Source organism: Vanacampus margaritifer, chromosome 5 (genome assembly GCF_051991255.1).
Source record: "Vanacampus margaritifer isolate UIUO_Vmar chromosome 5, RoL_Vmar_1.0, whole genome shotgun sequence".
Lineage (NCBI taxonomy): Eukaryota > Metazoa > Chordata > Actinopteri > Syngnathiformes > Syngnathidae > Vanacampus > Vanacampus margaritifer.
In genome coordinates this window covers 29441215-29459445 of record NC_135436.1, presented here as the reverse complement: position 1 = coordinate 29459445, position 18231 = coordinate 29441215, and the positions used below count along the sequence as shown (strand labels likewise).

The following is an 18231-nucleotide window of genomic DNA, read 5'->3' as shown; positions in this document are numbered from 1 at the left end:
ACACATTAGCTGCTATTTTGTCCAAAGCCGGATTTGCTCTGCTTTAACACGCTTCCTGCCAGACTTCGGTGAAAAGTGTACTTGATCACACAAGCATTTAATGCCAGTCGTTCACGATCCCGTCAGTCTTAGCTTATTTTAGCAATTAGCATTGGCTTCTCCTCCTTCTGCTGATTATGCCTCGTCACGTTTGTCAGTTTATTATTCGCCGCCATGGACTGACTGAGTGAGTCCGCAACGAGATTAGCCACGCTAGTAGTCAGCCAAAGCTCGTTGCTAGCTAGCTGCTGTGACGTAGCATCGAGTTGCAAGTATAGCGTGTGAGCACTATTGTCACCTATGTAGCGCTATTTACGAAGTAGGACGACGATTAGGCCATATTTCCAGTGAATCTGGGTTGGAGATTTGAGCGGGTTCGTCCCAGGTTGGCGAGAGAAGGTCAACATTTTAAAAACAGGAATGCCACTTCACTTTCAGCATCATTTAGCTCTGTTGTCACAACAGTTTGCGCCCCAAAACAAGGCCAAAGAGCAGCGGGCGATCACGCAAGCAAAGTTCACCTGGCAAATGGCTGATACGGGAATTATTTGAGGAATTCCTCAGCTGGCGTTGTGAGGCGCCACGGCGGCAAATACACTTCTAGGCCTTGTGGATTTCTCGGTCACGGCCTGGCGTTGCTGTTCAAACGCGTCTCATTTCTCCACAAACAGGGCTTTGACGCGACGAGGGCAGCTGAAGCCTCGGCTGTGTGCGAGATGAACCATATTGCGCTGAACTCGGCGTGCCCTCTCTGCGGGAAGCTGAGCTAAAGTTACTTGGAGGGCCCGTTTGACACACGGCAGCGGGACAGCTCATGTTTTCACCCTCGCATGCTGCTCTTTTTCCACGCACGCGCCGTGGTCACGAATGTGTGTGAACTACAGCGTCTTGTCAACAACGATTGGTCAATACGGACTCGAGACATAATCACTGTAATGTCATTCTTCTCTATCGATTGTCTAAAAAGTCCACAGTGCATCTTTAAGAAGGTTATTTTAGTTAACCAAAACTAAAGGAAAAACGAAAATTCCAAAAACAATTTCCTTAACAAAATAAAATAAAAACGCTTTTAAAAAAACGAAAACTAACAAACTGCATTTCATGTTTAGAAAATTGTAACTCACTATAATTATAGCACAAATGTTCTTCGTTTTAGTAATTAATTTAATACATGAGCCTTTGGGGGTGATTTTAAAGACGTTTGAAAGGGTGCCTCGCAGAAGTGACGTCATCGAGCAGCAGCCAATAGGAAAGCACCTTCAGATGACATCACTCCAAGGCGACAAATTTGCTTGCTTGACTGTTTTTTAACTCAGCCGAAATGCAGCACTTAGTAAAAAATGTGTTGCTATTTTCATTTTACCATGTTTATTAAATATTGCGCACAAGTAATACACATATAAAAAACATTTAAAAAAAAACTAATACTAAACAAAGCATTTTATAAATAACTAAAACCAATAATAACTAACAGAACCACCCTGAAAACGAATTACAACTAACCGAACTTTAAAACAAAACATAACTAAAAACTTAACTAAAGTGAAAATTCCCAAACTATAACAACCCTGGTCTTTACCTATGCAGGTAATCTCGTGGCTAGTTGTGTGTGTGTGTGTGTGTGTGGTGTGTGTGTGTGTGTGTGTGTGTGTGTGTGTGTGTGTGTTCTGTGTGAGTGAAAGTTAGGAATGCGTTGAGCGGCGGTGATCAGCATGCTGCTATTTTAAGTGCCATTTGTTCGGACCTGGGGCTAAAAGCGCAAATGAGACAAGAAAGCAAAGGCAGAATCCATGACGGCGCACTCTCGTCCCGAGAATCCGGTCTTGGCCGATCCTTGGACTTCTCCGGATCGGAAGGCTTGGTCGGCGTCAGGACCTTTTGGCTTAGTTTAAATCCGCAGAATACAAAATGGTCTTAATTTCAATTTCATTTTATATTATATCTTTATATTTGACTGTGCTTAACTAAATGTGTCCGCTTCAAGTGAATTTGTCAACTTTTTGTAAGTTTGCTAAGCTTCCTGTTTGTGTGTTCCAACTTCCTGTTAGGTTGCTAAGCGTACGTAACTTGAATACATTGATTTCTCGGTGACGTTATTTTTAACGTCAATGTTATTTTTGATGTCATTTTCTGTTATTTAACGGCGGCAACGCAAGATGGCTGCCGGCTTCAGCCACGAGGGGCCAATTGTTAGTCCATCGTATACTTTGTGTAAGTCCGTGCTTCAATTTCATGTTTGTTTGCATCAGCAGACAATCTTTTGTTATATTTGTAATAATAATGAACTACAAAGTAACTGGAGTTGACTAAAACCAACAGGAAGTAGAAAAATCCCAGATGTGAGCAAAAGTGATTTCTCCTTCATTCTTGGGTCACGCTTAGGCGAGGCCCCCGCTAAATAGTCTGGGAGAGCGCTCGCATGGAAAATGGGCTCAGGGAGCGGGGGAGCGTATGCATCCCCTCCGAACCCCCCCTCAACCCCCCGAGGGCTCGTCCCAGGCATGTGCTATAAATTTCCTGACCATATATTCCCAAGTCGAGTTCATTTTTCCAGAGGAGCCACACATGTGGTGCATATCTGGCTTTAGATTATGGCGTTAGGACGGGGGGGCGGCTGGGATGGATTTCAGGAGGGGGGGGGGGATTGGTCTGACTCCATTAAAGTGGTCCCTAATCTTGTTTTTTTGAGGACCTTCGTCATGGTTTCTTGCCGCTTATTGCTTTCCCAGACTCAGACTTGTTAGTTGTAGTTTTCCCTTTTGCGCATGTTTGTGACTTGAGGGCGGGAAGCCGCCAAGTTTGTTGACCAAAGTGTGAAAGGAGGTGAGAACGTGCGTGCGTGCGCACGTGTGTGTGTGCGTGTGTGAGAAGGGGGCCCGAGGAAGAAGGGAAAGTGGTGATGACAAGCGTACGTGGCCGTTGTCCCCCTGAATGACAAAGCATGTAATGCTGTCGGGTCCCCAATCGGCTCAGGCGGCGTCGGCCCACGGACTTGCCTGGGAAAACATTTCACAACCTCCGACACCTGCTTTGGGTTAAGGCACTGACGGCTTACAGGGTTGCACTTCTTTGCCAATCGCTCACTTTTTTTTTTTTTTTTTTTTACATCCATTTCTCCGCTTTTTTTTTCAGGGAAATGTTAAATGTCTAAATACGGTATTCTGGTTAATATTGCATTAGTGAATTATTGTTTTTTATTGAGTTGTGCAGCAAAATCCAGCCGTTTTTTTTTCCACCTCAAGGGGCGGCCATTTTGCCACTTGCTGTCGACTGAAGATGACATCACAGTTGCTCAGGTCGCAGGTAACAACCAACCACAGCTTCAGCAAACTGGTGAGCTGTGATTGGTCCGCGACTGAGCCCTGAGCAACTGTGATGTCATCTTCAGTGGACAGCACGTGGCAAAATGGCCGCCCCCGAAGATAGATAAAAAACGGCTGGATTTTTGCTGCATAACTCCACAAATGTAATATCAACTCATTCACTGCCATTGACGCCTAAAGACGTAAAAAAAATAATTTTGACTAATTAATTTAACATTTTTTTCCACTTTTTAATGGTTAAAGTATGAAAACCTAGAAAACATTTTTTATTGCACATTAAGACCAGATATAAAAAAATATTAATATTTATAAGTTAACTAGTAAAGTCATGCAATTAATTAAAAAATGTAATCACCTGACGCCCCTAATTTTTAATAATCTTTTTTTTAAATCGTGAGTTAACTAGTAAAGTCATGCAATTAATTAAAAAATGTAATCACCTGACGCCCCTAATTTTTAATAATCTTTTTTTTAAATCGTGAGTTAACTAGTAAAGTCATGCAATTAATTAAAACTAAACATTTTGATCACCGGACGCCTCTAATTTTTAATATATTTTTTTAAAATTGTGAGTTAACTAGTAAAATTATGCAAATAACTACAATTAAAAAAAAAAAATCACCTGACACCTCTAATTTTTTATAATCTTTTTTTCTTAAAAAAATATTTAAAAAAAGAAAAGATTATTAAAAATTTGAAATTAAATTAATAAATTTATTATTGGCATGACTGAACAGACGAGCAGGAAGTGGACGCACGTCACCCGGAATGTGAAACTAACTAATAACAAGTTGCACAAACGGGAGAATGAGGCAGTAGGGTTTGAAATCAAGATGAAGCTTTCAAGCCCGGAGTCGGGTTTCAAAGTCATCTTTAAGTTCTAACTGACTTCTTTAGGGGACATTGAGGCAACATTTCCAACCCTAACTCTTTGACTGCCAGACGTTTTCAGAAAAGGAATGCCGTGGGTGCCAACCGATTTAAGCATTTTTGACTGATCTTTCAAGGTCCACAGAAAAGTATGTGTTTGGACTATGGAAACACACATACTACCAAATGAAAGATTGGACTCTCATCTTTCATCAGAAAAAAAAAGTTTGTTTCTACCTTATTCCGTTTTTCAGTAATCAACAATAGAAAATGGTTAGTTTCACCTCTGTTTTGAAAAAAAAAACGTATTTTAACGTCTTTGGAACGCCATAGGATTTTACTAAACGTTATTTAACGTTTTTGGCAGTCAAAGAGTTAATGAAAAGATTTTGTGGCAGCCAAAAATAGTTGCTGCTTCCCCAACATTGACAACCGAGCGGACGCTCAGGAAAAAGTCCCCAAATACTAAAAGCCACCTTTTTTCTTTTTTTTTTTGTGTATATATATATTATTAGTTTTGGGGATTTTTTTATTTTTTATCCTCCCTGCTGGCCTTCTCCGCACTCAGGAAACCGCATTTTCCATCTTTCCATGTGTGGAATTTTTCATGCAGTCTTCACGCCAGCAGCGGCAGTCGCGACCGGGGGCTCGTAAATTTAGCGCATGATGTCACCCATCTGGCGACCAATGGGAAACGACGTCCACAATCGCAATCAGTTGGACTCCAACCCGCACGAAATAACCACACTCGGTGACGGTGTTATTTTGCACACACAAAAAAAAGAAATAAATAAAGGGGGGGGGGGGTTGGGGTGGCTATGTTGCGCTTTCAAAAAGCCACCCAAACTGGATCGAAATGGAGCAAGATCCTTCTGTAAGGTTTCAAATTAGGGTTTTAAGGCAGAGTGAGGGTTTCAAGTTAGGGTCTCAAATGAGTGTGGGTGGGTGGGGGGTTCAAACAGTGCTTAAGGTTTTCGACAAATGTTAGGGCTTCAAATGAGGGTTTCAAGAAAGACTTCCTATACACACTGCATGTATCGAAGCGACGGCGATAGACGACAATACGTCGTCTCACAATATCGCTAATATTCAAAATAAGAATAATATACAGTAGCTCTGAATTCTCAGCTTTGTTTACGGATGGCATTCACGGGGGGTCTCGAGATTTTCACTTGAGCTCACGCCACACATTTCACATAGCGCTTGCATAAAAGTGAGGCGGAATGCTTACGTCCACTTGTGCTGTCCCGTCATGCACGAGGGTGCAACCCGAGATGCCGATCAAATCCCACAGCTGTGCCCCCCCCCCAACATCACCCCCCCACCGCTTGTAACAAACCCGACAAGCCGACAATTTCTGCCGAAATTGCGTGCGAATGCTGAAAGCTGAATGCAGGTTTTGGAGATGCAATTTGATTTGGAAAGGAAAAGGAAAGCGATGTTAATTCTATAGCACAGCTCATACATAAAACAACTCAAAGGGCTTCACGCAATCAAAAGCAATCAAAAGCAATCAAAAGCACAACACCTGAAAGCATTCACAAACGCATCGGCGGCTGAAGACGTTCCAAAAAGCTGAGACGCTTGCACAACACAGATTTGGCCGAACGTTGTCATTTATAGCGATGACGATTCCGCCCAAAAATCCACCCGTTGCTCAACCTAAACAGTAATACGTAAATAGGACTAAATATATTGCTACATTACATGCTACATTCTTGTTATTATATCTAATGCTAATGTATTATGAAAAGCTGATGTGCTACAGAAAAAAAAACAAGGCCAGATTTGTAATAACCTATTTAAAAGAAGAGAGAGATCAGTGAAGTCACGGGAATTTACAAAAAATGCTTAAGGTTTACACATTTTTTATGTAAAAATAGACAATGTTTTTCTTGTAAAATGACATAAAAAAATTAATAAATAAAGCACATTCTTGGTAAAAAAAATAAATTAAAAAAAAGTAGTAAATGCGTATTTTTGCAATTCAATCAAGGATTGTGTTTGATTAACAACTTTAAATTGTATAGTTAAAAGTTACCTTTTAACTTTTTTTAAATGCATTTTTCTTTCTTGTAAAATCACATTTTTCTTGATACATTACAAAATATTGTAAAATTATTGCATAATGTATTATTTTGAAATAAAATCACATTTTTACTTGTAGAATTATGACTATATAAAATTCGAAAAAAAAATTTTAGTCTTGGCACAATCACACATTTTTACTTACCAGTAATTTTAGAAAAGTTTTCTTGTAATATTAATAACTAATAAAAAAAATTCTATTGTAAAATGAAAACATTTTGTAAACGAATCGAATCATGTAAAACGACCCACATCTTTGAATTTTGTGGCTTTTTGTGATGCCGCCACATGAATAGCAAAGGGAGAAATGCGACGCTAACCATAGAAGCAGATATGGACATTATGCGAATGTAGCGGTAGCAAAGCGGCTAACACTTGCAAAAGCTTCCCACACGCCAGCAATAACTCGCAGCAAGTGTTTTCCTTATTTGACGTTTTTGTGACGTCACCATTGTAGGCTTCAACCAGGGAGGGTGAAATGCGATGCAACCCATAGAACCACATATGGACATTTTTGGAGGCTAGCGTTAGCGACAATAGCGACAAACACGTTCCTGAAAATTCCCACACAAGAGTCGTCACCTTACCTGCTCCGGCTTCACTTGTCATCGTGTTGAAAACCTGGAAGAGCAAAAAGAGCCAATGTGGTCATTCGATCAATCGTTTTGGTCCTCATCAATCAGGAGCTTGCGAGCGATCATCTGAAATGCTTCGCAATTTGACAGATTTTTGGTGAGCTGGGCCTCTCGGTGAAAGCCTGGAAGACGACAACGTCAACATTCCTCTCCATTTTCCTGCCTGCTTTGATTTACAGCCCGCCTGCTTTCCACATTTTCCCCTGGCGGTGACTCGGACACTTTCCGCCGCCCACTGACCTTCTCTTTTTCGCGGCGCGCTCGCCGCTCCAATTTTCTGCCGCTGCGTACGTTTTCACTCGCGGCGTCAACAATCGGTTTGTTTCCATTAAAGATACTGAATTGAAGTTATTGGCTTGTGATTCATGCTCGGGTTATGGATACAGGCTACATGAATATCATGTATATATTATATTAGTGGAGACTGGGGGTCAAGTTGTATTTTACAATTTGAAAAATGTGCAGAATTTCACAAGTTACTTGATGTTAAAAATGAGATCGCTCTTAATATAAAAAGAAAAATACACCGAGCTGCCACCAATGTTTTACAAATGCAATTATGCCATCTAGTGGCAGGCAAAATTAACACAAATCAATATCACACTCATTTTTACAGTACAGTACATCTTTTTAATTTTGACTCAATTTTATGAATTATTATTAAATTACTGTATCAGTGACTAAAAGATGCAGCCATATTTCTATTAGTTAAAAAAAAAATCTACCTTTATGTTAACATGAGTATAAAAATTTCGGAAAAAAAATATTTTATTGTGCATTTAGAACAGATATAAAATTTGCGATTAATCGTGAGTTAACCATTGAAGTCATGCGATTAATTACGATTTAAAAAAAATAATCGCCTGACACCCCTACATTATAGATATTTTTTCAATTATTAGGCTAGTCTTTGGCAACAGGCTGTAAAGTACAGGTGATTGCTTTTTTGCCATTGGCATTGATCAATAGTTCCGATCATGTCGTTTACTACAGAAATCGCCCCACCACGATTGATCGATGCCGGCACGTGGACATCAAATATACAGTATGAAGAAAGACACTCGGTTTTGTCCTCGTTCAGTCCACGCCAACGTGCGGAGGACTGGAAAAAAAAAAGAGACTTGCTTGAGTAGCGAGCCGGTGCTGTCACAATTGAGTGATGGCGGACGTAATTACGTCGTGACCAAAGCGTCAAGGCCGCACTTTGAGTGCAAACGATGCTTGTTGACAGTCTGTCAACAACGATAAGGATCATTTTCACGGCACGTTCGGTAGCAGCAACAGCCTTGAGAGGAATGTTCACGTTGACAACATGAGGTACACCTCAATCATCTAAACCGCAGAGCGCGAATACAAACATTCAAAAAGACCAAGTAGGAAGATAGAAAACAATTGGAATGCGTACTGGAATTGATTTTCATTTATGAGAATTTTTCCAATCTTGGGGGGAATTTTGTATTTCATGTTTTTGATGAATAATGACTGCCCTTTCCAATACAATCAATGACATTACTGAACTCATACTAGTGTAAAATTGTCATAACATAAATAATAAATAATACATTTAGTTGTATTTTTTTCATAACGTTTTGTTTCGCAATGTTTATTGACCAGTTCTATTTTCCTCAATTACACTTTGTTGCTTATTGAAAATAACAAAATAGTACTTCAAATATGGTCAATGTTTCCTCAGCACGCAAAAAACAAAACAACTTTCTGCAGCTTACTTGTAACTGTCATCATGTTTTATGCACTTCCCCTGGTGGCCAAGGTGTGCACAGCTGATGGAGCCGTACGTTTTTAACTCTTTGACTGCCAAAAAACCTTAAATAACGTTTAGTAAAATCCTATGGAGGAGTGCCAAAGACGTTAAAAGACGTTTGTTCCAAAACAGAGGTAATACTAACCATTTTCTATTGTTGATTACTGAAAAATGGAATAAGGTAGAAACAAACTTTTTTTTTCTGATGAAAGATGAGAGTCCAATCTTTCATTTGGTAGTATGTGTGTTTCCATAGTCCAAACACATAATTTTCTATGGACCTTGAAAGATCAGTCAAAATGCTTAAAATCGGCTGGCACCCACGGCATCCCTTTTCTGAAAACGTCTGGCAGTCAAAGAGTTAAAGGACAAAATTGTGATGCACTGAACTGTTTCATTCTTTACATCTTTAAATCTGAACATGTTTTGACATGATGATTTTAAAAATTGCAGTACTGTGAAGCGCTATGTTTCTTTTTAAAAACACATTTTTGTTGGCGCTTTATTGGGAGATAGAACGAATTAACGGCGTTTTCATTCATTTGAATGGGGAAAGATGATTTGAGACAATTGTTTTTGAGTTACAAGCGTGATCATGGAATTAATTCAACTAGTTAGTCAAGGCAACACCATGATGCGCTATTTGTGTATTTATTTATTTAGGACTAAGTTATCTTAAAAAAATACAGACATTTTTGTGTGTGTGGGGGGGGGGGGGGGGCACATCACGTTTTCCTTGGCAAACATTTGAGATCATCAATCTTCCAAAGTAAATGAAAGCCCTCAGCACGTTGCATTGTAGATTTGCTGCACGATGCTGCAGATACGAGGCACGTTCTGTTTTCCGATTCCAAGCAAAGGGGAGCCGACGTCGGCCGGCGCCAGAAAACGTGTCCAAATTCCTCCTTAAAGCACATCTCGCCGGAGAGCGAAGTCCATCTGTATCACGTTGCCGCTCCCCCGCCGTCGTATGGAGCGCTTATGTAAGAAGGAAAACATTTTGGACTGCATTTTGTACGCTCCCGCTCAACAAAAAGCAGAGAAGATGGAATCTGGCTGTCGGGTTGAAGAAACATTCTCAGCTGTTTTGAAGCCGCAATGTTGCCGTTTCGCAGTTTTAAGTGACAGCTGCCGTCTAAGTTGAGAGCGTCACTTGAAGAAGCAAACCTTCCACATTTGCTACTTGTAAAGTCTTCAATTGCTTCACTTGGGTTCCAGATCCCGTGAAAATTGAACTTTAACCCTGGAGAACCCACAGGGTCAAATTTGGCCCCTATAAATTCTGCTACTCAAATAACAAAGACCTTTTTTTTTTTTTTTTTTTTTTACAAATTTAACTTCAAAAGTCCAGAGTGCCACTTCTGACCCCTGCATGGGGCCATCTAGTGGATGAATATTGCACTTACATGAGCCAGAGTGGTGGTGACAAGATGGCTGGCAACAAACATGCTGTTTTGTTGAGCAGGAAATCAATCCAAACAAAACCATCTTCTCAGCAAACCATCAGATGGTAAAATTGTGTTTTTTTTTTTGTTAATCTATTTCATATCATGTTGCAAAATGCATAGGAGTATGTTTTATATATTTTTTTTTGATAAATTAGCAACTCTGAGCTAGTTTAAAAAAAAAAGGGTTAAAATTGAAAAAACATATATTTTGGTGTTCAGTGAACTTATAGCAGTCATTTAATGTATAATTCATAATTTTCCAAAGAAGAAAAAGGTTCTTGGGTTCTCCAGGGTTAAATGACATCGCCATCAAATGCGATTGGGATTTTGGCGTCTTCTGTCTACATTACTGCCAATCTGGAGGAAATCCAGATTAAGTATTAATGAGCAAATTTCATTTCGGTTCAAATAAACGGTTGCACATCGTAGTTTGCGCCCTCATCAAAACACAATGAATAGCACTTTCCTTTCTTTGGTCCTTCCTCGGGTCTCCTGACGGCCTCACGACTCTGGCTGCAAGTGTTCGGTTTAGGTGAACGGTATGGGATTTTTTAAAATAGGTTTTAGGTGAACTAATGAATACACACACACTCGCGCACACACATACAAAAAATAAAAAATAAAATAAAAATAAAAATAAAGGAGAGCAATGATGATGACATGTCAAATCGGTAAAATTACCGAATGAACAATACTGAGCTCTCCAGAATAAGAAAAAAAAAGAAAAGAAAAAAAAACACAATGAATAGCGAATCAACTGTTGAAAACGTTTTTTTTTTTTTTTTTTTAAGTGGCAAATTTACGATTTTTTTCTCGGAATATTGTCCTCCACCCTAAAATATGTCTCCTTGTTTTTCCATCCATCCGTCCGTCCGTCACATGACACAAGCGGCTCATACGAAACGTTCTTTACGCAGTGAAACAAAACAAGTCGTGCTGAAAAATGACTTGATGCTAAGAGGATGCTACTTTGCAACACGCTCATTAGCAAAAACGCTCGTCTAAGAAAAGAATTGAACGGCAAACGTCGGCAATGTGTGTGAAAACCGCGAGAAAAGCTCACCGCTTCCTTGCTTCTCTCTCGGGTTCCCACGGAGGCGCGGCGGGGAACGCGAGAACCGCTTCGGCCGGAAACCTTCCCCTCGCTCGGCTCGCTCGTTCCGGCTTTGCTTCGCCGCCGAGCGCTGAAACAACATCACGGCAACATTCAGCGTCCGTCCGTCTGGAAGCTCGTCCGTCTGTCTAGACCGGGACGGAGCGTAACTGGACCAAAACAAAAGGTTGAGGTCAGCGTCTGCGGTAGGGAAAGCATTCAAGGCGGCAGAAGCGCACAAAGGCGCTTGTATGTGCGGATGCGCCTTTGAGAGGACAGAGACGATGACCTCGTCAAACGTCCCAGTAAAGACGTCTTGGCCTGTCAGGGCTTTCAAAGCCGGCAGCGCTGAATGGCGGGGCCGGTTCTGCACATGCCTGCCAGGCATTCGCCGGCCCCTCGGAACCATCGCTAAAGAGCCCAATGGAACAAAATACAACAGCTCTTCTGTGGACCCCGAAAGAAGACTTTTGTGCCCTCAGTTCTACCTCTCGCTGGCCTACGAAGCGACTCGCATCAAAACCGGCACAATGGCCGCCTGTTCTCGGATGGCCGAGTTGCGGCGAGGACGTGCGGGCCCAAATCAAGACAAACAAAAGTCAGACGGACGCGCGGCAAAGATGGCAGATTATTTGGAAGGAGAGGACAACAGTCTTGCGAGGGAAATTCAGTCCCACACTTGATGCCTGAAAGATTCGTACCCATACTTGACTCGCCGCTGCCAACGGTTTTCAAAACAGTTTCTCAGAGCATTTCGACAGATCTTTCAAGACCTGCAGAATATTGAGTTCCGTGACTATAGAAGCACCAAACCTACAAAGAGAAAGAGGGGACTGACTTCTTTCACCGGGGAAAAAAAAAAAGTTTGCGTCCATACTAGGGCTGGGAAAAAGTCGACAAAGTCAGATAAGTTGACTTTAAACGCGAAGTCATCGTAGCTATCAGGCAGCTCCGCTCGTTAACAAATGAGCTAAGAAACATCGTCTGGAAGTGACTTTTAAACACTATTATATGAGTCATGTATGTGTTGAACTAAATGGTGTTTACTGTGAATGTAATCATTAGCGCGCTCAAGCTAATCGTGATTGCTCACCATTTAGCGTAGGCTAATTTTCTTAGTGTTAAAAAATGCTCATGCGCAGAATATGAATAGTTCTTATAACAACTCAATTCACCTTATGTAGATGTAATAATGTATGTGTGAACTAAATGTTTTTTGTTTACTTTGAAGGTAATCGCTAGCCTGCTCATGCTACTCGTGATTGCTAACCGTTTAGCATACGCTAATTTTCTTAGTGTTTAAAAATGCTCATGCGCAGAATATGAATAGTTCTTATATCAACTCAATTCAACTTTTGTAGATGTAATAATGTATGTGTGAACTAAATGGTTTTTTGTTTACTTTGAAGGTAATCGCTAGCGCGCCCATGCTAATCGTGATTGCTAACCATTTAGCATAGGCTAATTTTCTTAGTGTTTAAAAATGCTCATGCGCAGAATATGAATAGTTCTTATATCAACTCAATTCACCTTATGTAGATGTAATAATGTATGTGTGAACTAAATGGTTTTTGTTTACTTTGAAGGTAATCGCTAGCCTGCTCATGCTATTCGTGATTGCTAACCGTTTAGCGTAGGCTAATTTTCTTAGTGTTTAAAAATGCTCATGCGCAGAATATGAATAGTTCTTATATCAACTCAATTCAACTTTTGTAGATGTAATAATGTATGTGTGAACTAAATGTTTTTTTGTTTACTTTGAAGGTAATCGCTAGCCTGCTCATGCTACTCGTGATTGCTAACTGTTTAGCATACGCTAATTTTCTTAGTGTTTAAAAATGCTCATGCGCAGAATATGAATAGTTCTTATATCAACTCAATTCACCTTTTGTAGATGTAATAATGTATGTGTGAACTAAATGTTTTTTGTTTACTTTGAAGGTAATGGCTAGCGCGCCCATGCTAATCGTGATTGCTAACCGTTTAGCGTAGGCTAATTTTCTTAGTGTTTAAAAATGCTCATGCGCAGAATATGAATAGTTCTTATATCAACTCAATTCAACTTTTGTAGATGTAATAATGTATGTGTGAACTAAATGTTTTTTGTTTACTTTGAAGGTCATCGCTAGCCTGCTCATGCTATTCGTGATTGCTAACCGTTAAGCGTAGGCTAATTTTCTTAGTGTTTAAAAATGCTCATGCGCAGAATATGAATAGTTCTTATATCAACTCAATTCAACTTTTCTAGATGTAATAATGTATGTGTGAACTAAATGATGGTTAATATTTGTTTACCTAAATTGTAATCGCTAGCACGTTTATGCTAACCACCATTGTTAATCGCGCTCATGCCGCTCCCAAAAATAAAAATAGTAATACAAATTTTATGGGGCCCCCCCCCCGGGGGGTGTACTTTATTTGATGGAATAATCATTAAGATAATTGTTTTTTTTGTTTTTGTTTTTTAATAGATAGTGGCAGCCCTAACGTCTAGCTCTTTCCCTTGCATTGACAATTGTGAGCATGCGGTCATTTCTGATGCTTCCCCAATGCAAACGCTTCCTTGGCAAGGTGAAAACAAACGTCGGATTGCTTTTTGCTTTTGCCTGTGACTAGCATACAAACCAGGCAGATTGTTATAGTTGTCAAACAACATTTCATCACATTTAGAAATCAAAATAATCCTCACAAATCAAATGTCAAGGATCCAAAGTCCGATGCTGTTCAATGGTCAGCCCGCCATTTTGATTTGTGAGGTGAGCTTGAAATTGTCAATAGTCGTCAACATTTGAACATGTCTTGCGTTCACGTCCGTTTCTTACTGAAATGTGAAGAAAACAAGCTTCAATAGTGACTTTGACGTGACTATTTTAATGGTGGAGCCAACACGAGCTAGCTTAACCGCAAAAGGCGTGTGTGAGTGTGTGTGTACTTTTTCCGCCTCTGCTAACACTGTAGGAGCGCAGAAAATGGATTTGGGCCCGATTGACAGCATGACCAGGAATGCGGCGTACGCTTTACAGGAATGTACTGCGAGGGCCGAGAGTCTCAAGGAAATAAATTTCAGATGAAATCAACCGCTTTCGTTTGTTGATGAGCCGCTTCTACATCTGTCATTTGTCTTCTCACCCGTTTTCTGCGTGCGGTGCGGGGCGTGTCCGAGGGCGAGGAGCCTGCGCTCAGAGCCTCCTCAATGTCCAGATGGAGCTGGTCCAGCTTCCTCATCAACTGGCTCATGGACTCGGAGCAGGGAGACTTGAGCTGCGGGGACTCCTGGAAGGGATTATGCGAGATATTAGAAAGTTTAGCGACAGTCAACCTGGGTTTCTTGTGGAGGACGGCGTTCCAGGCTCAACTGCCGTAGGTGAAAATCCTCACTCATCGGTATCTAAATTGATCAAACTACTCCAACAGTCATTGTAGTTGCTGTTAGCATAACTGTTAGCTTGGTAGCTAGCTTTTTTTTGGTCATATTATGACAGAATAAATCACTAAATGGCTATAATAATAATAATAATAATAATACTTCCCCTACTTTTCTTCTTGGAATATTTCTTCTTCTAATGTGACTTAAAACGAGGCGCTGACAAGCCGGTACCTTTTCCAAGTCTCTAGGGAGACTGGCTAATCCCAACAGGTCAGCTGACTGGACATTTTTCCCCACTCAGTCCCAAAAGGACGACCTAAATGTTGAGGCCTTCCAATCCACACCCTCTCCAGTCACTCTCACGTTTCCTCCTCAGGCCCGAGAGGTCACCGAAGGTCAGCTTCCCCTCAGTGTTAAGTGTGGAGATGACTGGTCTCGAGTTTGACATGTTTGGACAGCGTGATCTTGTGTCCGTCAAACAAATGTGCTGATATATTTCCATTTTCCTGGCACCCCCCCCCACCCCCACCCCCACCCTTTGTCACTGTCACATGCAAGTACATGAAACTGTGTAGTATACAGTTGGCATGTGAGGAGTGACAACTCGCCATAAATTTAGTACAGAGCAGTAATTGTTTGTAAAATCTAACATATTTATCTTATCCCTAAAAATGAGCCACTATGCTTAGGCCAAATGAAATCTGCCTAGCAACAAGCAACAAAGAAAACACATGCTCATAATATTACAATTTTATTCTTCATATTAGGATTTTAATTTTGTAAAAATGATGACTTCATTTAAACTATATTTTCAAAACTATTCTTGTATGATTAGGATTTTTTTTTTTTGTATTTGTCTGGTGGGGTTTAGTATCTCTTTGGATTGTGCAACTAATGAAGTTTATTTTATGACGCGGCTTTAAGGAGTTGAATGACAAGAGATGCTTTTCACTAAATGTTGTGAAAAAAGATTCTTGAAATGTGTGATTTCTGATTACTTACGGCTGGTTAAAACAGTTGTAAAAAAAAAAAAGAAAGAAATTAAATTAAAATAATCTCCTCAAGCCAAGAGATGAGAATTGCTGCTAATGAAGCCCCGGATTCGAACCATGTGGCCTCCCACAATGACAATCAGACGCATTCCAAAAGGAGGCTTGCAAGTCTGATTCATGTCATCAAATCAATCAATCAAAGAAATCCCTTTTGGCTCCGCTTCATCCATCCGTCCCGGCCGGCGCCATGGCAACCGGTCCCGCTACAAATCGGCGTTATCATGCCGACTGTCCAACTACAAGTTCATCAGCGCAAATTGCCGGCATTGTGTGGGGCGACACTGTCGTCTTTCACATGGAAATGAGGAGCAGGAGAGCGCGGAGAGAAGCTCCGCCGGCTGAGCCACCCAGCGAGAGTGACCCGCGGATCACCATGGAATCGCTCGATCAATGGCGCCAAAGCAGAGGTGGGGCAATCTGGGTCCTCGAGGGCCGGAGTCCTGCAGCTTTTGGAGGTTTCTCACTCTTAACACAAGCGGATTCCAATCAACAGGATCGTTATCAGGCTTATGCGGAGCTTGCTGATGAGCTGATCATATATATCAGCTGTGTTGGAGAAGGGAAAACATCCAAAACCTGCAGGACTCCGGCCCTCCAGGTCCACCTCTGCGCTAAAGGCTACCTGGACAGCTGCCGCAAAGGACATTCCACTCCAAAAAGTGTTGCTCTTGACTCAGACTCACTCAAACCAAGAGCTGAAGCGTCTGGGAAATTATGCACACAGCGCCCCTATGTGGTTAAGTTGACAACTGCATGTCACAAATGAGTACGTGTGGCTCTTAACTTCCAAATAATAACAATAATAATAATAACAATAATAATAATAATAATAATAATAAATAAATAAAGTGAAAAATGCAAGAATAGAATATTTCTTCAATTTCAAGGAATGCCCCAAAAATGTAGAACATGTTGTGCTGATAAACTCAGCTATTTGTGTTTTCCCGGTACGGATCAAGTACGTGACAACTGATCAAATGGATTCAAAGCAGTGGATGACGACAAGTTAACTGAAAGATGATGATTTTTTTTTAGCATGTTTAACTGTATCATTTGCCACTCCATGTTTACAGCACATAACATACACCGAGGAAAGTTAGCTAAGCTACACTAGCTGTGCTAAACTGTTTGTTAAAAAAAATAAAAAAATAAAAAAAGAGAAAGAAAGAAAATGCTTTCAATGTTCTTGGAACCCACTTTGCTAGCATGGCACTACATGTTAAAAAAAAAAAAATCAAATTCAAGGAGGCCCATTTAGCGAGTGGTTCCTACACACTAAAAAGAGAATTGTTGAACCAATTTAAGATTACAAATTTAATTGTTGACCAATTTTAAAAGAATGGCTTCAATTGGTAACACACGATTGAATTAAATTAATCCAAAGTGAATATATTACGTATAATTAATCATGAGTTCATTAAACTTAATACGTTCACTTTGGATGAACTTAATTCAATCGTGTGTTACCAGTTGAAGCCATTTTAAATTGGCCGACAATTGAATTTCTAATCTGAAATTGGTTTTAACAATTGTCTTTTTAGAGTGTACAAAGAACAAAATTCCTTGCAAATACAAATAAATGAAGAAGAGCAGAGCAAACCAATGCCTTGTTCAAACGAGGTATTGCGAATTCCATGTATATGATGAAGAATTTGGTTCGTTAAAAACTGGAATAAGAGCATATTCGGCTTTTGGTGCGTTTACACGTATATTTCTAATATTTGTGTATAACGTATCCAAATATAAAGTTCTAATGTGTTGGATGCAGTCATATGAATGCCTTTTTTTTTTGTAAACACATTAAGCTTTATGTGCTAGCCCAAAATGACCTCTGACCTCACCCTGGCCAACTCACTGAATATTAATGAGCAGGCTGACTGCATGTTACCCGTTTTGACATTCATCCAAGAGTCGCTTCCAGCTGCGTGAAATCAATACCATAACGTCACGCCATTGAAGTCAGGGTTCCAGAGGCCCTCGGAGCGTGCCGATAGCGGCGCCCGTGCCGTGACGGTATGAGTAGAGCGCTTTTGATAACATTTTACAACTCACCGCCCGCATTCCTCACATTCCTCCATCGGAAAAGCGTCGCAGCGGACGCATTCGCGCGTTATCTTCAGCCGTGACACGTACGCGCCATTTGAAAAGCCTTGCTGGAGATAAGCGCCCGCGCGCGGACGTCCAGCGTGTGAAAGCTTTGACGGGCCGGTAAACGGGAAAGAGGTGGAGATCATGGCGGTGTGGAAAGGTGACGCTTGACGTTACGTGTACGTGCCGTTGCCCATGAAGGCCATGTTTGCATTCCTGCCCCAACAAATGTGAATATGTAGGACGCCCACGCATACTGCACTTAACTCTTACTGGGTCCTTTCAATACCCTCACTTATTCGCCCCTTAATGACAAACAGAGGTGGCAAATTCAGGTCCAGAAAGTAAAAACCCTGCCACAGTTTGGCTTTAGCCCCAGGTGCTAGCTAGCTAGCTAGCTCTCTAGCTAGCTGCCATGGTGCTCGTTTGCCTGCTAGGGAGCTAGCTAGCTAGCTAGCATCAAGGG

At 40.8% G+C, this 18231-nt stretch overlaps 1 protein-coding gene across 3 annotated transcripts in view; it reads right to left on the bottom strand.

The window, feature by feature from the left end:
* The window catches only part of stard13b (StAR related lipid transfer domain containing 13b), a 68128-nt gene that overhangs the window by 44100 nt on the left and 5797 nt on the right, over positions 1–18231 (bottom strand). For 2 of the 3 annotated variants that reach the window (XM_077565624.1, XM_077565629.1), the window contains 2 exons: positions 14388–14531; positions 6908–6941 (listed from right to left, as the gene is read on the bottom strand). In XM_077565624.1, coding sequence (XP_077421750.1) covers positions 6908–6941; positions 14388–14531 — 178 coding nt within the window. Of the gene's footprint in view, positions 1–6907; positions 6942–14387; positions 14532–18231 lie in introns of those variants that run through there. The other variant, XM_077565631.1, reaches the window with a different exon arrangement.